The sequence below is a fragment of the Mustelus asterias genome, chromosome 25 (genome assembly GCF_964213995.1).
Source record: "Mustelus asterias chromosome 25, sMusAst1.hap1.1, whole genome shotgun sequence".
Lineage (NCBI taxonomy): Eukaryota > Metazoa > Chordata > Chondrichthyes > Carcharhiniformes > Triakidae > Mustelus > Mustelus asterias.
Genome location: NC_135825.1, coordinates 18,270,036 through 18,294,946, shown reverse-complemented (window position 1 = coordinate 18,294,946; position 24,911 = coordinate 18,270,036). Strand labels below are relative to the sequence as shown.

Sequence of the window (24,911 nt, the reverse complement as noted above, 5' to 3'; positions counted from 1 at the left end):
CCAAAAATGTGTAGATTAGGGGGGTTATCCACATCCAACATCAGGTTTATTGGATTAAATTTAGATTTCCCTCATAGATTTGAGAAATGATTGTATCCTCTGAACCACAGATCTTTATTATTCTTCAGGCTATAATGTGAAATTTTAACAATCAGTTATTTCAGTAAAAGGAGCCCAATGGAATAAACATCGATAAATGCTGTGCCCCATTGAAATGGAGACTTCACTCTTATTTGCATTGAATGGTGGAGCTACTCACACCAATCACGAATTTCAATGCTGCCCTAACCAACACTGGGTGATTTTGATGCCATGCCTGCCTACAAGTGGCAGAGGAGTGAAGCAGGCAGATTCAGGGCTGGAGTGAGAGTGTTTTCCTGGTACTGGGAGCAACATTTCCTCTTCTGGGTTCCACAGAATAACTGGGAGGATCGTATTCCATGTAGGTGCAGATCCATTTCCTTTGTGATCCAACGGCCAATGTTGAGACTGATTTGCAGAAGCGAGGTACTCAACTCCTATTCTTAGCAGCTACCCTGCATGCAGCTTCCAATGGTTGCTTAACAAAAAATGCATGTAATCATGACAATAGTTTCAGAAATAGTGACAAGTTTATTAATTGGATTTAAATATGACCAGAGACCATGATGCTGTTCGAATCCTGCCTCGAAGTCTTAGTGTGCTAGTTCAGTGACATTACCACAATGTGACTGTCTCTCCAGCACGTTGATTTTCTGATTAAAAGTGCACCCTCTTGCTTAAAATCTTGCACTGATGTCAGAAATTCACAGAATCATAGAATCCCTACAGTACAGAACAGGCCATTCAGCCCATCGAGTCAGCACCAACCCTCCGAAAGAGCACCCCACCCAAGCCCAATCCCCCTCCCTAACCCTGTAACCCCGTGCATTGATAATGGCCAATCCACCTAAATGGCACCCCTTGGATACTAAGGGACAATTTAGTATGACCAATCAACCTAACCTCCAAACAACCAGAGCACCCGGAGTAAACCCACATAGTCACAGGGAGAATGTGCAAACTCCACACAGACAGTGACCCAAGTTTGGAATTGCACCCGGGTCCCTGGCATTGTGAAGCAGCAGTGCTAGCCACATGTCACGAACATTCATAGGTAGAAGTAATTGATCTGAATGAGGGTCTGGCTTGTCTTGCTTGATCAGTTTTTCATTTTCAAATCGCTCAGTTCACTCATCCTGTGTTGAACCCATACAGCCCACCATGACGCTGACCAACAGAAGCTCCATACCTACCTAGAGCTGAAGCACTGAGGATTACCGTTCTTCCTGGTCCTACAGTAAAAGAACATGGGACCCTCAATGCTTCCACCAATTTTCTTGCCTCTGTTAAAGTACAGGAACACGTTTGGGGTTACAATGAAGGTCAACAGCCTGAATGACATTGTGGAGGAGAAAGGTTGTTATTTATGAGAAGGTGAAAATAATGTTAGGAAGATAAGATAAGAACTATTATTTTTCCATTGTGACTAATCTTTTCCCAGTGATAAAGTTAATGATGTTTGGAATTATTGACCACTAATGATAAACTCAGTGTATAAAAGAGAGAGTTGATGCCCACAACAGCCCAGTTGCAAGATGGCGAAGCTGCTACTTGGAACAGGTAAGCCTGTTTTATCATTTCATTATTGGGTAAGTTGTTGGAAAGTATTTTGAGAAACAGGATCTACAGGCATTTAGAGACGCAAGGAGGACTGATTAGGAACAGTCAGCATGGCTTTGTGAGTGGAAAATCATGTTTCACAAATTTGATTGAGTTTTTTGAAGGGGTAACCAAGAAGGTAGATGAGGGCAGTGCAGTTGATGTTGTCTACATGGACTTTAGTAAGGCCTTTGACAAGGTACCGTATGGTAGGTTGTTGCATAAGGTTAAATCTCACAGGATCCAGGGTGAGGTATCTAAATGGATACAAAATTGGCTTCTTGACAGAAGCCAGAGGGTGGTTGTAGAGCTTTGTTTTTCAAACTGGGGGCCTGTGACCAGTGGTGTGCCTCAGGGATCAGTCCTGGGTCCACTGTTATTTGTCATTTATATTAATGATTTGGATGAGGATATAGGACGCATGGTTAGTAATTTAGCAGATGACACCAAGATTGGTGGTGTAGTGGATAATGAAGAAAGTTATCTCCGATTGCAACGGGATCTTGGTCAATTGGGCCAGTGGGCTGACGAATGGCAGATGAAGTTTAATTTAGATAAATGCGAGGTGATGCATTTTGGTAGATTGAATCAGGGCAGGACTTACTCAGTTAATGGTAGGACGTTGGGGAGAGTTACAGAACAAAGAGATCCAGGGGCACATGTTTATAGCTCCTTGAAAGTGGAGTCCAGGTGGACAGACTGGTGAAGAAGGCATTCAGCATGCTTGGTTTCATTGGTCAGAACATTGAATACAGGAGTTGGGACATCGTGTTGAAGTTGTACAAGACATTGGTAAGGCCATATTTGGAGTACTGTGTACAGTTCTGGTCTCCCTATTATAGAAAGGATATTATTAAACTAGAAAGAGTGCAGAAAAGATTTACTAGGATGCTACCGGGACTTGATGGTTTGAGTTATAAGGAGAGGCTGGATAGACTGGGACTTCTTTCTCTGGAGCGTAGAAGGCTGAGGGGTGATTTTATAGAGGTCTATAAAATAATATAGGAGTCTAAAACTAGAGGGCATAGGTTTAAGGTGAGAGGGGAGAGATACAAAAGTATATTTTATTGTCCAGAGGGGCAATTTTTTCATGCAGAGGGTGGTGAGTGTCTGGAACAAGCTGCCAGAGGTAGTAGTAAAGTACAATTTTTTCTTTTAAAAAGCGTTTAGACAGTTACATGGGTACGATGGGATATGGGCCAAATGCAGGCAATTGGGATTAGCTTAGGGGTTTAAAAAAAAAGGGCGGCATGGACAAGTTGGGCCGAAGGACCTGTTTCCATGCTGTAAACCTCTATCGCTCTATGACTCTATTATCATTGATATTCTGATTAACCCATGGTTTATATTGAAAATGACTTCATTCAGTATGTTAGTTTAAAAAGCATTTGAAAAGTGACTTAAACAGTAGCACCTAAAATAGCTGAACATTCACAGAGCTGTATCTTACAAATTGCAAAGCCAACAGTAAGGAGCTGGGCTGTCTAGGAGCAGCCTATGGGAGGCAATTAATGTACATGGATGGCCCATCACCTGAATCATTCGCAACACCTCCAGATTTTACCTGTGAATTCAGCTGAGTGTGGACTAAGTCTTTAAATCAATTGACCCCAACAGAGAAAGAAACTCCATCAGCCAAATAATCTAATAACCATTAAACAGTGAGGTTGAAACCAGTTTAGCATGTCCATGGACAGGATTTTCTGGTCATTTCCGTCGGCAGGATCTTCCAGTCTTCCCAACTGCCACCTCCCCCCACCCCTCCCCTGATGCAAACAATGGGAAATCCCATTGGCAGCGGCAGGATTGGAAGGCCCCATCGCTGGCCAATGGCAGATTGACTCAACCACCATAAAACATGTCCCGTGGGGTGTGGGACATCCAGCCCCATGTTTGGATAACTGGCCAGTTTATGAGAGGATGCCAAGTGATGCCAAGTGATAATCAAGCTAAACCCTTTTGTATTTTAAGAAACTGCATTGTACCAGGCCAGCCAGAGTCAGACTAGCCGGATAGTCAGTTTGCACCCTTTCTCTTGCCCTCTCTGCAAGCTCGTTCCCTGCCTGTTTTTTGATTCAGTAAGAGTTTTAACAACATCAGGTTAAAGTCCAACAGGTTTATTTGGTAGCAAATGCCATTAGCTTTCGGAGCGCTGCTCCTTCGTCAGATGGAGTAGAAACCGATTTCCACTCCATCTGACGAAGGAGCAGCGCTCTGAAAGCTAATGGCATTTGCTACCAAATAAACCTGTCGGACTTTAACCTGGTGTTGTTAAAACTCTTTCTGTGTTTACCCCAGTCCAACGCCGGCATCTCCACGTCATGTTTTTTGATTACCCATACCTCAGGAAGCATCTTAAATATCAACACCACAGCTGCTGACCTTGGAAGCTGCACAAGAAAAGACAGAAAACCTCCTTCCACATCTTTAAGTTTTCTTGACACAGAATCCAGAAAGACCTTCGAGCTCAGTCTGAAACCATCTAACCATCAATCTGCAGCAACGATATACAACTGATTTTTTCCAGACTCTTAATCAATTTAACCTACCCTTCTGCAATGTGATGTGTGTGTATGTGTGCATGCGTGTGTGCGTGCATGCGCATGTGCACGTGTGTGCATGTGTATGTGTGTGTATGTGTCATAGAATCATAGATTCATAGAACCCCTACAGTACAGAAAGAGGCCATTCGGCCCATCGAGTCTGTACCGACCACAATCCCACCCAGGCCCGTAACCCCACACATTTACCCTGCTAATACCCCTGTCCCTGTGTTGTGTGTTGTGTGTCTATGTCCCTGTGTTTGTGTGTGTTGTATGTCTGTCCGTCCCTGTTTTTGTGTGTTGGTGTGTTTATCTGTCCCTGCTCCTGTGCTTGCATGCTGAGTGTGTGTGTCTGTCCCTGTATTGTTGTGTTGTGTGCATGGGTGAGTGCGTGCATGCATGGCTGGAAAATTCCTGGCAAAAGCTAATGGAATTTTGACTGCTTTGCCGTATTTTCCATCTGGCCTGCAACAATTCGCACCACTGGCGGGGCTGAAAAATTTTGGCCCATGCATGAGTGATAGTTGGAGAGTGTGTATTACTTTATGTAGATTGAAGTACAATACATTTTAAAAGTTTGTACAGTATAACAAAATTCATCTTTCTTTTCAAATTTACAAGAAAACCTATCTGAATGTGCCTTTTACAGCCAGTACATTTAAACAGTTAGCAAACAAATTCTTTAAAAGGCCTAAGCAAAATACTGTGGATGCTGGAATCTGAAACAAAAATAGAAATTGCTGGAATATCTCAGCATATGTGGAGAGAGAATACAGCCAATGTTTTGAGTCTGGATGACCCTTCGAAGGGCCTGTTTTTACATCTGTTTTTGTGTCTTTAAAAGACCTGTTGTGATCAGTTGAAGTATAGACAGAGGATGGAATCACTCTGCCACCTTTCACCCAATCTCAAGAACATTGAAATGTTCTTTTTGTAAATGAAACCTTCGTATTTAATTGAGGAATATATCAAAGAGGTGATTGCCTTCTCAATTTCAAGCCTAATTATAAAGGAATGGACAATATTTGTGTTACCTGAGGTCACTTTGTTGTTGGATAGTCTGCTGTCAAGTGCATGTGTTGATCAAGCTCAACGGGTGCGGTCCTACCGGACACTTATGCCATGCTCCCACTGCAGCGAGGTTGGAGAACTTGGCAGCCGGCGGGATGAGAAAATCCCCCCAACGTGAATAGCCATAACACACCGGCCAACAACATTCCATATTAGCTATTGGATTACCCTGTTGCTGTTCCTCCGCTAAACACTCTTTGACAGTAACATGCATCTGTGCATTTATGTTGCGAAGCAAAATAATATCAAAGTACAAATGAGAAATTATTGTTCAGGTTTTCTTCTTTCTATTTCTAATTAGTGAAAACAGAGTTAGATCAAACTGAGTAAAATCAGTAGAATTACAAGACAATACTTTGCCTGGTATTTCCCGCATTTAAACTATTTATCATTAAAGCTTAAATTAGCAAAGGAATGCCATCCAGCCACATTGGTAATGCATGATTTGCCCCAGAAAGTCTCCTTTGCAAGGGTGCAGTTAGAAAGTTGTTTGGCATTTCAATTTCTGTTCATTTGACTGAAATATTTCCATGAATAATCAAATAGCATCAACTATTTGTACAGATTCTTTCTTTCTACATTGTAAATGTAACTGTTATTTTGTTCTCAGAATTTCTGCTTGTTCCATTTTATGGAAATCTTAGTAGCATTTTAATATTTTCTGAAGCATTTAAAAATTGATTCATCTGTTCCCTCCCTAATGGCATTATGAGTCAACCCATAGAACATGGACTGCCGCGATTCAAGAAGGCAGTTCATCACCACCTTCTCAAAGGCAACTAGGAATGGGCAATAAATGCTGGCCAGCCAGCAATGTCCATGTCCCACGAATGAATAAAAAATATTTGTAGAGCTTAATATAGCTGATTCATTAAACAATCAATTGCATGATAACTTGAAAGAAAATGTTGCCGCTTTTGTCATTTAAACTGTTTGACATCAACACTCAAAACCAGATGGGGATGGGGGCTGTAGATGAATTATTCCAATCATACAATGATTAGCTCGAAAAATTATTGTTCATCTCAGACTAATTGTTGGGCAGTGAATCTGACAGTACAGAGGCAGGGATTATAGAGACAGGTGTTATCAATGGATGTGTATATCTTGAGCCATGGCTGTTGATGATCTCACCAAAGGGCAGCAAATAGATGAGAAAAGGAGTTTGACCAAGGATTGATTCTTAATGGTTCCTATTTACTCAGGTAACAGCATTGTTGTGAAACCTTAAACCTTTCAGCATAATGTGATCATACTTTGAACACTTCTCCTTTATTCTTCATTACAGTGGTGGTCTTGTTGGCGTGCCTGGAACTGGGTGAGTCTTTGTGCTTTCCAAACTATTTTGAATTATGTGTAATGAGTCGAGGCTCAGTGCTAATTTTCCTTTCTCCTCACGCTCAGGCTCTGCCTACAGGCTGGTTTGTTACTTTACAAACTGGGCTCAGTACAGACCAGGAGCAGGGAAGTTCATGCCAAAGAATGTGGATCCCTGCTTGTGCACACATCTGATCTACGCTTTCGCTGGGATGAAGGACAATAAAATCACCACCATTGAAGTGAACGATGTGGCCTTCTACCACTCACTCAACAGCCTTAAAAACAAGTATAATTATTCTATAAATATCAAGAACTTTCTTGTAATGTTAAATATAGTTGGTCCTTATTATATCGTGTTCAACATTGAAAAGATTTGCTGAATTAATGTAAATATCATAACTGACCCAGTCAGATAGCTGATATATGGGTGAAATTGGGTTATGTTGATTTGTGTCCCATTGACAGAGATGAGTCAATGCCCAACAAGTCTGACAATGCCTGACACAACCATGGTATCATCATGTTGTGCCACATAAACAAGAAAATACTTTATAATCATTCTACATTGCAATTTGAAACCCCTGAGACTGTAAACTGAGAGTTATTTTAATTAATGATCAACTAGATTATATTTGCCACATGTTGCACTTGCATCTGAATCTGGGAATACGCTGGTCCATTGGCTGCCATGCGTGGCATACAAAGTGCAGTGTGTATAAACCTGCATTTGTGCAGAAACACTGGGCTATGGGGAGAGCTGAAATTTCCACTCTGTTCAGCAACTCAGAGTGAGTGAGATGGTATTTGCATTTTAGTTATTCCAGCCAGCTAAAAGCACCAATTAATGCGTGTTAAATATTCTCACAAAACTTACACTGGTCCCCAATATTGAAGCCCAATGGGAAGTGATTTTGTTCCCCTGTTTTTAAACTCCTCCCTTGCCCTTTGTACTTTCCTGCCTTAGTGGACAACCAGGTGACTTGCTACAGGGGTCTGCTTCTGATGTTTATCAAAGCTGCAATATCTATGTTGCCAGCAAAATCCATGAAGATGAGAGACAGCACAATAATTGACTAACTGTGGCATCATGGAATCCTGGCAAAATTACTGACATTTAATTGGCATTACCAACACTCATTTTCAAGTTCCATACAACATCCTGACTTGGAAATATGTTATTGTTCCTTCACTGACAATGCATAAAAGATCTGGGCTGGAATTCTCTGGCCGTTCACCGATCTGGGGTGACATCAATGGGAATTCCCATTGACAGCGATGGGATCAGAGAATCCTGCCACTAGCAAACAATGCACCACCTTCCGCAGGCAGGAAACACATGGCCGGGAGGTCGGAGAATCTCGCCCAGTGAATTTTCTTTGTGACATTGTTGTGAGATTGTCTGCACCAAATGAATTGCAACAGTTTAAGAAGGCTGTTCACTATCAGATTCTTTTTCAGGTCTCTGCCTGAAGTCAGGCTGTGGCCTCTACCATGGGTTGGACAAGAAGGCTTTGTTAACAATTCACCCCAGTCGAAACAAGGTTCAAAACTGCTTGGCTGCAGTATGAATCATGGAGTCATTGAATCAAGAATCTCGAAAGTGCAGAAGGAGGCCATTCGGCCCATTGAGCCTGCACCGACCACAATCCCACCCAGGCCGTATTCCTGTAACCCCTCATATTTATCCTACTAATCTCCCTGACACTAGGGTTAATTTGCCATGGCCAATCAACATAACCCACACATCTTTGGACTGAATGCATCTGCATTGGTCATTAGATCCAGGAGTAGAACTTGAACCCGGATTCTTTTGGCTCGAAGGCAGGGACACTGCCCACTACACCACAAGACCTCCTACTCCCAGCTTCTCAAACGCAATTAGGGGTGACCAACAAATGCTGACTTTGCCAACGATGCCCACATCATATGAAAGCATAAAATAAAGGGATAGTTTAATTGTTTGTGGGACATCCCTGAATGAACCTTATCCTCTTTGTGTGGTACATCATGTCATGAGATGTTTGCACACTGAGGGATTTCTGTTCAATTAAAATTTAGCAACTAAAGGAGAATGATTAGGACAATAAGCAGTTTCAGCAGTGCTGTTGTGTTAATAAATGCATTTGTCTATGTTCCTTATTCTGAAAGAACACTTTCTTCATTCTTACAACAGAAATGGAAACCTTAAGACGCTTCTGTCTATTGGAGGCTGGAACTTTGGAAGTCACAAGTAAGATGAAAATATTTTATTTTAGTATTGGGTGAAAAGTGCTTCTTTTCCTATTGCTCAAAATATAAAATAATCTGGGCCAAAAAGATAGATTTGGTGTAGCTTTTGATAAATGTATCTATTACTGAGAGTACTATGACTATTTTCAGCTGTCTGTAACATATTATTCAAGAAATATTTATGAGATGATATCCAAAAGGAAATATTTAATCATTTCTACAATGGCTTCATTCACATTAAATACCCAGTGAAGATTGATTCAACTGATTACCAAGTGCAGCAACAGTGCAATGCCATTTCATAGTGATAGTTTTACAAATTAAAATTGTTTTCCCAGTATATTTTGAAATTGTAAAAGAGACAAAACTCTTACAGATTCAGATCGTAATTACTGAGATCAAAATACTCCAGTTCTGACCTTGTTTAACATCCCACTCTCCTCTAGGTTCTCAGTTATGGTTTCCACAGCAGAAAACCGCCAAACTTTCATCAACTCTGTGATTAGCTTCCTGCGTGGTTACGGGTTTGATGGTTTGGATATTGACTGGGAATATCCCATGGGAGTAAACAAACATCTCTTCACTCTGTTGGCACAGGTAGGAGCAATTTTTTTCAACAGGATGCTTAGTCTCTTAGATCTTAGTAATTAAAGTATCTAATTATTACTTAGGAATTATGACATCTTTCATCTGTTTATAAATTTAAATTTTTTATCAAGGTCCTCGCCAAGGACACAGAACAGCAGAACAGGCACAGGCCAATAGCCTGTTTTGCAATTCATTGACTGAACTGCAATCTAACAAACATAGAGAAACAGTTTTAAAAGACAGTTTCACAGAATTTGTGCCACATGAAATTGGAAACATGAAATGACACAGCAAAATAATTTAATGGCATACTTACTCAGCACTGTCCTGGCTACTGTGCAATTTCAGCTATTGATCTAGGCTCCATTTAAACTTGTTCATACCTCTGACTACCCTTAGTTTAGATAAATTATTGTAAGACGCTTGGTCATGGACACATGGAATCATAGAATCCCTACAGTGCAGAAGGAGGCCATTCAACCCATTGATCCTGCATCAACACCAATCTCACTCAGCTCCTATACTTGTAACCCCATGTATTTACCCTGTTAGTCCCCCTGACACTAAGGGACAATTTAGTATGGCCAGTCAACCTAACCTGCACATCTTCGGAGAGTGGGAGGAAACCGGAGCACCCGGAGGAAATCCACACAGACACGGGGAGAAAGCACAAACTCCCCACAGACAGTGACCTGGCTGGAATTGAACCCGGGTCCCTGGCTCTGTGAGGCTGCAGTGCGAACCACTGTGCCACCATGCCGCCAATATATATTATGAAGTTGGGCAATTCTTTAGTCTGTGTTTGAAACCCTCCATTTGATGACAATCTGTTATGAAGAGAAACTGTTTTCATTTTTAACTTCTAGGAAATGTTGGCAGCTTTCCAAGCTGAGGCGAAAAGCTCTGGAAAATCCAGACTGCTGATCTCAGCTGCAGTTTCTGCATCACCGGGTTACGTTAATTACAGATATGAGGTTCCTCAGATTGGAAAGTAAGTAACATGTTTAGTTGCACAAGATTCTCTATGCAGAGCATTGCTTTGTTTTTCCGTGCTAGTTCAGAAAGTTTGCCCAGTTAGCAACTCAGACATCCAGACCTGGAAAGTCCTCCCTTCAACCGCCAGTTGGTGTTGAGTTGGCTGTATGCAATTGAGGCAATGTTAGAAGTTGTTGGTATTTCCATTCTGTCCTGTGGCCCAAGCTCACACTGAATGCATCCGGTCATCATGTGAGGATAGAATTGGGCTCTGCTTTTAATCTCTACACAGTTAACTGTCTAGCAGTGTTCAGTGTCAAAGTTAGACATCAATACTGATTGGTTTGTCAGGCAGGGTCTGTAGAGCTGTATTTTGATTTTAAAAAATAGAAAACCGTCCAAAAAAGAAAACTTATCTAGCTGTGCCAGTTCTTAAAGCAAGATGTCTGAGAGGAGGGTGAATGTTGGGAGAGAGGAGAGAGGGATAGAGGGTGGCAGAGTGAAGAAGGGAGAGACTGAGTTCAGGAGAATTGAAGAGAGAGAGAGAGAGGTTGAATTTACGTACTCGAATACAAGCTTAGCTTCTTGTGGTGTTTTGGGTTTGATAGTTTGGCCATTGGCTGGGGCAGCATCCTGGTTAGCACTGCTGCCTCACAGTGTCAGGGACCTGGGTTCAATTCTAGCCTCGGGTCACTGTCTGTGTGGAGTTTGCACGTTCTCCCTGTGTCTGCGTGGGTTTCCTCTGGGTGCTCCGGTTTCCTCCCACTCTCCAAAGATGTGTGGGTTAGGTGGATTGGCCATGCAAAATTGCCTTTAGTGGTAGGAGGACTAGCTAAGGTAAATACATGGGGATAGGGTCTGGGTGGGATTGTGGTTGGTGCAGACTCGATGAACCAAATGGTCTTCCTCTGCACTGTATGATTCTATGATTCTGTGATCCCAATTATGCTATCTTCATTGCTTGGGTAATGTTCAGAAAGTTGTACAAATGAATAGTAAATAATAGAAGAAAGAAGTTGAACAATTTTTCACCTTTCACAGCTTCAGTGTACCCTAAATATATTCATATTCAGTGAAGTATTTTGGATGAATACTGTAGATATGGCTGCATTGTCTGAAAATGCAGCAAACTCACTCCAAATCCAGATATTCATGACCAGATATCATGAAATCTTTTTTGCTGATTTTGATTGAGAGATGAATGTGGTTCTGGAAACAAGAAGAACATTTTACTTTATTCTTTTTGTAAAAAGGATATTTCAGATTAAAAATTCATGCCCACCCAATAAAGTCCCCACTCTTCAATCATCATGAGGCCTTTTACTCTTTGACTTTATTTACTCCATTAGATCACTGAATATACAGCTTCTTCTCCTCAGTTGGGTTGTGATGTAATTCTGCTGCATTGTGCTCCATATCAGCGCTGCAATCTAAAGAATTCAAGCAATGAGGACAGTGCAGTAGAGACTTGTCATTGAATTTGATTGTTAATGGTTCCAGCCATTGATCCAGAATGATTCCTTTTGGGTTCGACAATGGGTGAATGAGCCTATTTTGGAATATAAATGAAGCTATTGTTTGTATCAGATGATCACTTGCCATGTGCTTTAAAGCTTGCTTGAACATTGGCTTGGGCAGGCTCCTGGCTGTCCAACATAAACCAGGGGGATAGGTTTTACAAAAGCCTCAAATGTTTTCATTTTTTTTTAAGTATTCCTTTCTCAAAGTTACAAAGCCAATGTGCAGAATGTACAGGGCAAGTCCTAAATCCATCTGCTTGTTTGCTCCGAAAACCAATTCAAATTCCAACTGAATCCAATTCATTGTCCCTACAAGAGATCTATGCTTGATCCAAGCTTTAAAGAACACTCATTAAGCCTTATCTCAGGCCTGGTCCTCTGCTTGATCTTAGCCAAACAGCTGAGAAGTATACTCTAGAAAGACACGAAAGTCTTAGCTCTGGATCAGTGGTTGCACTCTTGGTTTCGGGTCAGACTATTGTGGATTCAAGCCACAACTCAATTGGAGTGTCTTAGCTGATGCTCCAATACATAATGGATGTTGTTAAAGTACCAGACCAGAAACTCCAAGGTATATTATGAAGCCGCACCAGACTCCAATAATTCTTCTATTTTGGCATTAATGTGAGGATAGGATATTCTGCTGACAAAATAGGGAGTTTTTTGTCAAAACAAATTTTATATAATAACACAGTTTAACTATAACAAATGAATTAGCTTAACTTTTAACAATTGAACAATACTTAAACATGACAAGATAAAATTCTTATCTGCTAGTTTATCACTATGGGTTCCAATCAAGCAAAATTTCCCTTATAGACTTAATCCCTCTTTATATTTAGTTAGCAAAACACAGACATGGTTGCTTGTGACTTAGGTTAACAGTCCTGGAGCTTTCAAAAAGCCTCTGGAGAGAGAGAGAAAGACAGAGAGACATGTGTTTCTTCTAGCAGATCCAGGCAGCAGCTGCTTGTACTTTAAAGTGAAAAAATGAAAATGGTCTTTCCTGCAAGCTAAGCTCCTCCCATTAATCACATGATTCTGTCCCTGTCAATCAACCAAATCAAAGACTCACAGGACTCTGCACACCTAGTCTAAAATCCCAGGAGAGTCCAAATAAGCAAAAGGTCCATTAACTCCACCAAGTAACACATTGCCAGTTAAAATCAGTTATCATCCTGCATTCTTAGTATCTGCTGCAGGCAAATTGACTCTTGTAAGAAAACACTGCCTCTCACAGCCATCTACAGAAATATAAAAAACATCAAAATAGCACAGTATTATCACAATGCGATGTTAAACGAAAGTTCAATCTGATCTCTTAAATAGATTTAAGAGGCCCATGGCTTTATTCAAGGATGGGTTTGCCTTGTGTTCAGGCTAACATTTATTCCACAGCCAATAGCATCAAATCACTCTCATTGGTCATGTATCCCCATGTGACATTTTGAGTCTAAGTGCCGAATCTGGGCGTCAAATAGATCCGAGCCTGGAATCCTCTTTCCAGTGCGCCTATACGCGTTTTGCCGGCTCCAGTCCGATTCGCGCTGTGGGTGGTGCTTAGCGCTGCCGGAACAATCGGAGCTCTGAACTGCGCATGCGCAGTTCGAAAAAAATCTGAAGCAGCGCGTCCGGGCGCAAAAGAACAAAACAGAGAGAGTGGCTTTCTGACACAGACCATCTGGGGCGGGGGGGGGCGGGGGGGGGGGGGGTGGGAGGAGGGGTGGAGATGGTGGGAGGAGAGGGGGTGAGACGTATCATCCTCTGGGGGGGGGTAGGAGGGAAGGGGTTGTGACCGATCATCCCCGGGGTGGGGGGGGGGGGAGGAGAGAGGGTGTGATGTATCATCCTCTGGGGGGAGTGGACGGTGCCACTCTGCAGCCGATCGGTGGGGAGGGAGGGGCAGGGGGTTCCGCTGCCACTCTGCGGCTGATCGGTGGGGAGGGAGGGGGCAGGGGGTTCCGCTAAGGTGAACAATGACAGTCGTGGTGTTTGAAGTATGCGGCCACTCCGGAGAGGAGGGATTTGTTCCTCCGGTGGGGAGGAGGGATCGGCCGCAGAGTGGCAGCGGACCCCCCCCCCCCCCCCCCCCCCTCAGAGGATGATACGTCACACCCCTTCTCCTCCCAACCCCCCCCCCCCACCTCACCCAGGGGATGATCGGTCACAGCCCCTCTCCCCCCCCCCCCCCCCCCCGGGAGTGATCGGTCACACCCCCTCCCACTGCCCCCCCCCCAGAGGATGATTCGTCACACCCCCTCTCCTCCTCCCCCCCACCCCCCCGCCCCCTCCCAGAGGAGGAGCTGGGTCAGACGATTTAAATGCATTTGCATGCATTTAAATCGACTTAATGAACCGCGCGCCCAACTCTACCGCCAAATCCCACTTGACCGTCTTGTGGTCCGATGCGGTATAGGGCCGACATCCAACTTTACCGCGAGTTCGCCCCCGAAAACGGGCGCGAGGTTTTGGTAAAATCGGGCCCTGTGAGTTGAAAATAACATTCATCATCTGTGAACTGATTTGCGATATCCTGAGCCATGAAGGGTTGAATATAAATGCAAGACCTTTGTTTATTATCGATAGTTTAAATTGTCATTTGATTCATAAATTAAATAATTACCATTTATTTTAGTGAACAATGTATCAGTGTAACTCAGATCTCTTTTCACCCAGAATCTTGGACTTTTTCAATGTGATGACATACGATTTCTTTGGACCCTGGAATATCAACACGGGAGAAAATAGTCCTCTTTATCCTCTCCCAAATAACAGAGGCTACACCAATCTTTACTTTAATGTGGTAAGTGTTCATGAAAATTGAATCCAATCAATGTAATTACTTCCAATGCATATCGGTCTACAAACTGAGAGTTTCCAACAGATACTTTCATGGTTTTTATTCTGTAGGATTATGTAATGAAATACTGGAGAACACAGGGAGCCCCCACAGAGAAACTGAATGTTGGATTCGCTACATATGGCCATACCTTTAAACTGACCTCATCCGCCCATGGAGTTGGAGCATCAGCAGGAGGTGCTGGAACAGCTGGGAAGTACACCAAACAGGCTGGAATCTTGTCCTATTATGAGGTATTGATACTGACGCAGCTTCCTTATTCCATAAGATCTTATCTTTGTAAATGCTAACCAACCAAGTACTGAATTCTACTTTCCAAAAAACTGAGGGAGCAATCTTACCAAAAATATTCTGGGTGCCGAGCAAGCGTAAAAGCGGGAGAGTTTCAGATCTGTTTTTTCAGCTAGGCCACAAATGAAATCTTACGCCTCCAAATAAAATGATGCAAGGTCTGATTCCCGCCAACAGGGGGAGGGGGCAGGGCCGAAACCTGTCCGCAAGCTGGCTGCTCACAATAGATGGTGCAAATACAGAGAGATCTGTCAGTCATGTCCCCCTGTATGTCATGCCAACCCCCACGATCGCTCGCCTCCCTGATTGATCGCCCCTTCACCAAACCTCTGGATATCACCCCGATATCTCCCTCACCCCCTGGCGAACATCCCCTCAAACCACCCCGCCTCCCGGCCTGGTCGATCATTCCCCCAAAACCCACAGGCCAGTCAATCACCACCATCCCCCCAACCCCCCGGTCCGGTCGGTTGCCACCCCGGCCAATTGAAAATTGCAGAGTGCACTATTCTCCCATATGTCCACTGTCCCAAGATCCTGACCGCACTCTGGTCCCGCCCCTCCCTTCAGGCCCTGCCCCTATCATGGCCTCACTTCTTGGCACTGCCTGGTGCCTGGTTGGCAGTGCCAGGGTGCCAGACTGGCACTGCCCAAGGGGAACTGCCCCCCCATCCCCAACCACATGGGGCTTCCATGGCCTCTGGTTCAACTGACAAGGTTACCATGTCAAGTCCCCGTTGATGGGGACCATACGTGATCCCTGGTGCAAAGCTGATCATGCTTGAAATCCGGGGCCGGTAAGATCGCGAGAGCCGAGAAACTGGGCGCAAACCCGATTTTTTATCTCTCACATGATCTGATTAGCTCTCCCTGCCCATCAACTGGCATGATGAGCCAGTAAGATCACTCCCTAAATCTTTACTGTAAGAGGTTACCTCAAACATAAGAATGTCCTCAGGCAGATTAAGTAACATGTTTGAATGTTGTTTTAAAATGCGCAAAATGGAGAACATAACATTTTACATCCTCCAATCCTCCTTACAGAAAATTCCAGGCAGTTTGTACAAAGATTAGAGTCACTCCTTAGCAGTGCATGTACCAGCCTATGCCTGATTCGCACAAAGAGTAAGGAAGCTGGTGTTGACGTTAATACTCAAATTAATTTCATTAGCATGTTCCTGAGTGAAGTCCAAATGCCACTTTGGCCCATCTAGTGTCTCAGAATGGAAACATGCAGCACGAGGAATCATTGAATATCATTTAATAAAGGATAATATTAGTCAGTATTTGCTATTCCTGAACATAAATATGAAACAGGTGGCATGGTGGCAGAGTGATTAGCACTGCTGCCGCCTGGGACCCAGGTTCGATTCACGAGCTGGGTCCCTGTCTGTGCAGTCTGCACATTCTCCCCATGTCTGTGTGGGTTTCCTCCGGGTGCTCCGGTTTCCTCCCAGAGCCTGAAAGACGTTCTGGTTAGGTGCATTGGCCTTGCTAAAATTTTCCCTCAGTGTACCTGAGCAGGCGCCAGAAAGTGGCGACTAGGGGATTTTAACAGTAACTTCATTGCAGTGTTAATGTAAGCCTGTTTGTGACACTAATAAATAAACTTTAAACTATTTCACTAGCAAATGCAATGGAGTGAAACTGGTAGCTCAATAGCACATTTAAAAAAAAAGTGGTGAGAAAAGTTGTCAGTGTATATTGAAAGTGTTGCGAACCACTGATCAGTTGTGACCCGTGATGATTTGAAAGCTAAATGTCTCACTCTTCTCACAGATCTGCGACTTTTTGAAAACTGGCGGTTCAGGATGGGATGCTCCACAGGTGGTTCCATATGCTTACAATGCCCACACATGGGTTGGATATGACAACATGAAAAGCTTTACAGACAAGGTATCTTTGATAAACCAATGTCCTAAACCCTTTCTTTGATGCTTTGGTGCGATATTTGTGGTGATATCCAATTGGGTTGTCACACTAAGCATTTGAAGCGTAATGTCATATCAATCAGTTGAATAACTAGAACATTACACAATAACATATACGATTGTTGGAGAATGCATTGTGGATGAGATATCGGCCAGGACTCTTCCACCTCGACCGCCACAGAATCGGTCGAGGTGGACGAGGGTTCGACAACGGAAATCTCCATTTACCTCGGGTGGGAATTTCCAGTAAAATCCGGTATCTTGTTTGATGTGTTACAATCACCATTTTCATTTCTGATTTAACCTCTTACGTATGAGTGTCGGAAGAAGCTCACATTTCTGTCAACTCACCTCTTTGTAGCCAACATAGAGTCAATGACAGAAGGAGAGACATTGGGCAGGATTTTATGGCCTTGCTCATCCCGAAACTGTAAAATCCCATCCGAGGTCAATAGACATTCCCATTGTCTGTCCCTCGCCTGCTCCGATTCCTGTGGCGGGCGGGGCAGTAAAATTCCCTCCATTTTCTGAAATGTCACAGATGGATACACAACAATCGCAATAGTATTCGGAATATCTATTTTTAAGTCATTAGAATATTCTTTAAGTATTTCCATGTCTGTTGGTCTGTGAAAAATGTCAACTGAGACAGTATTCATGCAAAAGTAGCAGAGGACATTTGGGCATTTCTACAATTTTAGAAGTCACTTTTGATATTCCGTTACGTGGTAAATTTTCACCCAATCACAGAATTTTCACGGTGCAGAAGGACGCCATTCAGCCCATTGTACCTGCACCGGCTTTCTGAATAAACAATTAATTCACTTAGTGTCATTCCTCCACCTTCTTGCTGTAATCCTGTAAATTCATCCTTTTGGGATAACAGTCTTTCGAGTGTTCCGAATGAACCTGCCTCCACCATAATCGCAGACAGTGCATTCCAGAGCCTAACTACTCGCTGCATGAACAATCACTTTTGCTTCTTTTACTTTCATCTGTACCCACTTATTCTTAATCCTGCCACATTTCAATGACTTATGCACATTTGCACCCCATCCATCTCTCCTCTACCCCTATTAAAGATGTATCCTTTAGTTAAATTAACTCTCAATGTCTTCCTATTAGAATGAATTACTTCACATTTCTCTGCTTTGAACCTTACTTGCCACCTCTCTGCCCATTCCCTCAATTTGCCAATGGCCTTTTGAAGACCTACACTATCTCCTTACAGAACACAATGCTTTCAAGTTTTGCATCATCCACAAACATTGGTATTGTGCCCAGTACATCAAGGTCTAGGTCATTAATGTATATGGGAAAAAGCAAGGGTCCCAACACTGACCCCAGGGAGCCTAAGTTATATTTAGGTAAAAGTTACTTGCAAACAAGAATTTGTGAATTAAAGTTGTGAACAATGTCTTTCAGGCTGAATGGCTGAAAAAGAACAACTTTGGAGGAGCCATGGTGTGGGATCTCGCTATGGATGATTTCTCTGGTACTTTCTGCAACCAAGGGCCTTATCCTCTCATTAATGCGCTGCACACTGGGCTTGGAATTTCTACAGGTAAATACCAGAGTTCTTTATATTTGGATTTGATTATTTGATTGTGCCAATAAATCAAATGGGCGGCACAGTGGTTAGCACTACTACCTCACAGCGCCAAGGGCCCAATTCCCGACTTGGGTCACTGTATGTGCGGAGTTTGCACATTCTCCTGTGTCTACGTGGGTTTCCTCCGTGTGCTCCGTTTCCTCCCACAGTCCAAAGATGTGCAGGTTTGGTGGATTGGCCATGCTAAATTGATCTGAGTGTCAGGGGATTAGCAGGGTAAATGGTAAATGTGTAGGGTTATGGGAATAGGGCTTGGGTGGGATTGCAGTCGGTACTGACTCGATGGGCCGAATGGTCTCCTTCTGTACTGTAAGGATTCTATGATTCTATGATTCAACATGGGCAGCAACTAATAATATAGAATCAGAGCAATTATATAATATAACAGAGCAATTATTTGTTGCATCTAAACGTTTTTCAGTTGCAGCATTTTTGGAGCTTTTTCTCTCTTTAGTCAGAGAAATCTGACAAGGAGAATATTGCCAAGCATCTACATGCATTAAATTCCTAAAACAGAATGAGGCGCACAGTAAGATACTGAAACATGTTTATATGCTGTTACGATACAGTTGCAGGGGTGAGCTGATTCCTCTCTTTGTCTCACGCCTGTGTTGGTTATAACAGTTAGAATTTTAAAGGAGGTACTATTGCCCATTTAATATATATTTAATTGTGTATAACTTGGTGCAAGAAGTAAGCCAACCGGATTTAAGTTAACAAGAGTTATTGCTGAAACCCACTTGGGTAAAGGTGAAGAAATTATTAATAAAAGCAAAGAAAAGTACAGCACAGGAAGAGGCCCTTTGGCCGTCCAAGTCCGTGCCAATCATGATGCCTGAACTAAACTGAAAAAAAAACCCATCTGCCCTTACACGGTCCATATCCCTCTATTCCCTCCCTATTCATATACCCATCCAGATACCTCTTAAATGTTGTTACTTCCATCACCTCTTCTGGCAGCAGCACATTCCAGGCTACCACTACTTTCTGCATCAAAAACCTCCCCCTGCATATCTCCTTTAAACTTTCCCCCTCTCACTTTGAAAAGGTTTACAATGAACAAATATGTTCATGGGCAGCACTGTGGCACAGTGGTTAGCACTGCTGCCTCACAGTACCAAGGATATGGGTTTGATTCCGACCCTGGGTGACAGTCTGTGTGGAGCTTGCATCTTCACCCGGTGTCTGCGTGGGTTTCCTCCGGGTGCTCCGGTTTCCTCCCACAGTCCAAAGATGTGCAGATTAGGTGGATTGGCCATGCTAAATTGTCCCTTTTTTGTCAAAGATATGTAGTTAGGTGGATTAGCCATTGTAAATGCACGGGATTACAGGAATGGGGTGGCAGGGTGGGCCTGGGTAAGATGCTCATTCAGAGTGTCCGTACAGACTTGATGGGTTGAATGGCCTCCTTCTGCACTGTAGCGATCCTATGAATTTTAAGTCCAAATGCTCACAAATACAAAGGTATGCTGGAGTATTAGGTTTAATATGTGGATCCGAATAAATAGTACTGTCCATATTACATCATGTGAACATATGAAATAGAAGCAGAATTAGTCCATTCAACCCCTCAAGTCTGCTCCACCATTTGATAAGTTCATATCTGAACTGTTTGCACCTCTAGTCCTACACTCCTTGAGAACCTAATAAGTATGTATGTACCTCCACCTTAAAAATATTCAATGATCCCCACCTCCACTGCCTTCTGAGGCAAACGCGTAAATCTTACAGTCCCGCCCACCGTGGAAATCATCGCGGGTGGGATGGATAATTTGACAGACCACCGAAAGGTCTGTTGTCCTTGGGCAAGAGTTTCTGGTTCCGGGGTGAACAAGAATGCAAAATCTCACCCAGAGGGTGGAATTTTACCGCCACTTTATGCAGATTTTGTGGTGGGAAAATGCCGTAAAAAGCCCCCCTGGGAGGTCAGGGGCAAGGGGGGTGGGTTGTCTCTTGGGGAGTGCCAGTTTGGCACTGCCAGCTCAATACCCTGGCACATCCCACCAGTCACTCTGGCACTGGCAGCTAGACAACTTGGCAGCGCCCAACAGGCACTGGGCAGTGCCAAGGGGATGAGGCCAGGGGGCGAAGGGCCTACTGAGGCAGGACCAGATCAGGGTGGGCAGGTTGGTGGGAGGGGGGGGGGGCACTGTGCACTCTGCATAGTGATCATTTCCCAGAGGGATGGGAGGACCACTGAGCACTCCGCAAAGTTATTGGAGGTGGAGGGGTGACCACGGCACTCTCTGCACAGTGAATGGTGGGGGAGGAAGGGAGGAAGAACTGCTCAGCACCCTGCACAGTGATTGGTGGGGGGAGGGGGAAACACTGCCACGCTGCACAGCAATCAGTGGGGTGAGGGAGGGGGGCCGCTGCGTACTCTGCACAGCGATCAGTTGGGAGTGGGAGAGGGGGACCGCTGCTGCTCTGCACAGTGATCAATGGGGGGAGGGGTTGGCAAGTGTTCTGGGTGGGGGGGGGGTCACGGACGGCCGCTGAGCTCCACAGTAGCATGTGAGGTGCGGGTGCTGGGCCACAGAAGCCGGCTGATAGCAGCAGAGGCAGTGACAGGTCTCTACGGCTCTCAGCACAGAATCTGCGCATGCGCAATGGTGCTCTGTGCTGCTATTAGCCGGCCCACTCTCCCTACTGGAAGAAATCAGATTGAGGGTCTTTTTATTGCTCAGAGTGCATAAGATTTGGCTGGTGTCCTTACCGAAAAAACAGATTTCAAACTCTCCCGTTTCCATGCTCTTTCTGGACTTAGAATTCTTTTGGTATAATTGCCCCTTACTCTCCAGTTAAGCCTGAAAATGAATTTTCAGGTAAATAGAATTTACCGTGTGATTCTAATTTGCTACTTACTCAATCTCCGTCTCGCGCTGCGTAGTCACCCATCTCCTCGCACTAATAATGATGAAGCAAGAGGCACATGACCAAGAATTGAGAGTGAGAATGTATCTAGTTTCAAGGGAGTAGCACCTAGATAGGTATATCTGCATGTAGTTCGGTTAAATCTAATATACCAATTATTGTTTTGACATGCTAATGTCTCAACAATCATTCCTCAATCAGTCCACTGTTACCCAACACACATAATCCAACAAGTCTGCCCCACCCAACACTCAGGCAAAAAGCAAGATTATTACATATTAAAAGCTTGTCCAAGCAAAAGTATAGCCAGAGAAAATAAAAATCATGGGGTGACCAGATGCTGGTTTGTAGGTGAAGGGTCCTGGTCCACAGTAGCTGCTGGTTCTTCATATTTTTTCCTTAAAGACTGTGGTTTTGATTTAGACTTCTCCTTCTAATACTCCTGGTTTGCTGCAATAATGTCCTCTGGTGGGGTTTTCAAATCACAAACAACTCAGCTTTGATGAGAGCTTCTTCAGAAGAAAGAGAGATGGGGTATAGCTGTTGGCCCTGCCACAATCTCTCATTAACTATTCAAAATCCAATATTTTTTCACCCAAAATCTGGATTATGTGACCTCTCTCTGAGATCTCTAGGTCTTCATGAAAAGAAAATTGTATCCTTCGCAAATGCAACACAGCAACTGTGATAAGCCAGCATTATTTGCATGGAAATGTGAGCTTTTCAAAAAATTAATTAAATAAATCGAAGAGATGTTTTTGATTTGATTTGATTTATTATTTTCAAATGTATTAGTATACAGTGAAAAGTATTGTTCCTTGTGCGCTATAGGGACAAAGCATACCATTCATAGAGAAGGAAATGAGAGAGTGCAGAATATAGTGTTACAGTCATAGCTAGGGTGTAGAGAAAGATCAACTTAATGCAAGATAGGTCCATTCAAAAGTCTGATGGCTGCAGAGAAGATGATGTTCTTGAGTCGGTTGTTTTGTGACCTCAGACTTTTGTATTTTTTTCCCAACGGAAGAAGGTGGAAGAGAGAATGTCCAAGCTGCGTGGGGTCCTTAATTATGCTGGCTGCTTTGCTGAGGCAACGGGAAGTGTAGACAGGGTCAATGGATAGGAGGCTGGTTTATATATGGGAGGCTTTGTATTATTCTGTGATTTAAAAGGAAAGCGTATTGTGATACAAATTTAGCAAGATACTTTTCAGATGGGGTTCAATAACATCTGCCACAAATTTTGTGTAACTTGACTTAAAATATAACTGTAATGAAATCACATGTCAAAATATGTTCTTCGTCAAATAAACTCCAGACACAATTGGATATGTCATAAGAATTTGCCAGTCGCCTTTAGTGAACTGAATTTCATTCCTGATATTGTTAGAAATTTAGTTCCAGCGGATGATTTTTGAAGCAGCAACAGCCCTTGACTTTGCAATGTTTATCTGCGCTTGCTGCTAATTTGGAAGGAAGAAATGAATTTGTGAATTTTATTTCCTTCCAGCTTGTGTTCCATCTAAAACAACACTGCGGCCAGCTGTTCCTCCTACTCAAGCCCCTAGTGGTGGTGGCGGTAACAGTGGTGGTGGTGGTGGCAGTAGCAGTGGTGGTGGTGGTGGCAGTAGCAGTGGTGGTGGTGGTGGAAGTAGCAGTGGTGGCGGTGGTGGCAGTAGCAGTGGACATGCGTTCTGCGTTGGCAAAACTAATGGTACCTACGCTGATCCAAAAGACAAGAACAAGTTTTATCAATGTGTCAATGGAAGGACCTACAAGGAGAGTTGCGCTCCTGGATTAGTCTTTGACTCCGCCTGCAGCTGTTGCAACTGGGCATAATGAGAAATCAGAAGGTATACTTGCTTAGAACTTCAATAATAATTGAAAGAAGGCATTCTGCAGAAACCATAATGTTAAGGTTTTGTGAAATGACAATCTAGGTTTTATTAGAAGCCCTAATGAAATGCATCAGGAGATTGAAATATGTGGGTAAAGTTAACAAAATGCAGTTCACTGGGTATAGAATTCCAACAAATCCTGACAATGTGTGTGTCAAATGAATGTAGGTTCATTTTTCGAGTGTCGATAGGGTTGAAATGGATGGTGTGTTCTTGCTTTGGGGCGATTCACATTGGTTCATGGGATGTGTGAATCCCTGTCATGACCATCTTTTATTACCCATCCTAAATTACCCTCAATTAGCCACCGTCTTGAACTACTGCAGTCCCCACGGCAATGCTCTGACATCACAAACATCTGCAATGACATTTTCATAAAACAAGGTTGCTGGGTTTTATTTTAGCCCAAACTACTTTTCCATATATGTTCTAGAACCTTGTTGTGGAATTGGGGAATTCTGTGTGTGTGTGTGTGTGGTCCTGGTCAGTTCTGTTGGGTGAAGATGTGCTGTTGGGGCAGAAGAAAGGCAAGGAAACAAGAAAAGAATTATAATTAAAAATTAGACCTAATATAGGAATTGTTTTTTAATGCAATTGAAGTGATATGAGTGGGATTCTCTGGCCTTGCATGCCTGAAGACCGGAAATTCCCGCCCAAACTCAACGGACCTTTGAACAGTCCGCCAAATTTTTTGTCTCACCCGCTCCGATTCCCATGGTGGGCAAAACATGAGAATCTGTTTAAGAAGAGAACACTAAAATACTCTTTATTTTTACAGCTTGCCATTAATCTTCGTTGGGCACCAGTGAAGCTGTAACTGGTCTTCAGTTTAATTACTGAAGTGACACTACTTTGTGGGATGAAGACCATTAATGTACTACATCTAATTTATCTCAATTGAAGATGTAAATTGCAGTTTAAACAACAAAATAAAATCATTGAATCATTAAGAAAATAGTCTATTCGTGTTTTGTTTTTAATGGATGAAATGCAACAATATCGGTTGAAAGGATTTCACCAGCATGAATTCATCACCAACTTAACAGTTCAAGGCAGAAGCAGTGTGAATTAGAGGAAGATGGCGGTGATGGTGTCCCCATGCATCTGTTGCCTTTGTCCTTTGTGCTTGTAGGTCACGGGTTTGGAAGATGCTGTTGAAGGAAGCCTCACAAGTTGCTATAGTGCATCTTACAGATAGTACATGTGGCTGCCTCTCTGCACCAATGGTGGATTTGATTTGATTTATTACTGTCACATGTATTGGGATACGGTGAAAAATATTGTTTCTTGTACGCTAGACAGACAAAACATACCATTCATGGAGTACAAAGGGGAGAAGGAAGGGAGTGCAGCTACTGTCACAGCTAGGGTGAAGAAAAAGATCAGCTTCATATATGGTAGGTCCATTCAAAGTCTAATGGCAGCAGGAAAGAAGCTCTTCCTGAGTTAGTTGGTGCATGTTTTCAAACTTTTGTATCTTTTTCCCAATGGTAGAAGGTGGAAGAGAGTATACCCGGGGT

At 43.2% G+C, this 24,911-nt stretch overlaps 1 protein-coding gene across 1 annotated transcript; it reads left to right on the top strand.

Annotated features, from left to right (window-relative positions):
- The first annotated feature begins 1,616 nt into the window (after positions 1 to 1,616).
- On the top strand, positions 1,617 to 24,269 carry LOC144511833 (acidic mammalian chitinase-like). The gene is made up of 12 exons (XM_078242196.1): positions 1,617 to 1,641; positions 6,583 to 6,612; positions 6,699 to 6,900; positions 8,788 to 8,844; positions 9,290 to 9,440; positions 10,298 to 10,422; positions 14,603 to 14,729; positions 14,837 to 15,019; positions 16,857 to 16,973; positions 18,434 to 18,572; positions 23,004 to 23,346; positions 24,170 to 24,269. Exons 1-11 carry the CDS (start codon positions 1,617 to 1,619, stop codon positions 23,330 to 23,332), a joined length of 1,485 nt encoding a protein of 494 aa, XP_078098322.1. The 3' UTR covers positions 23,333 to 23,346; positions 24,170 to 24,269.
- The last annotated feature ends 642 nt before the right edge of the window (positions 24,270 to 24,911 follow it).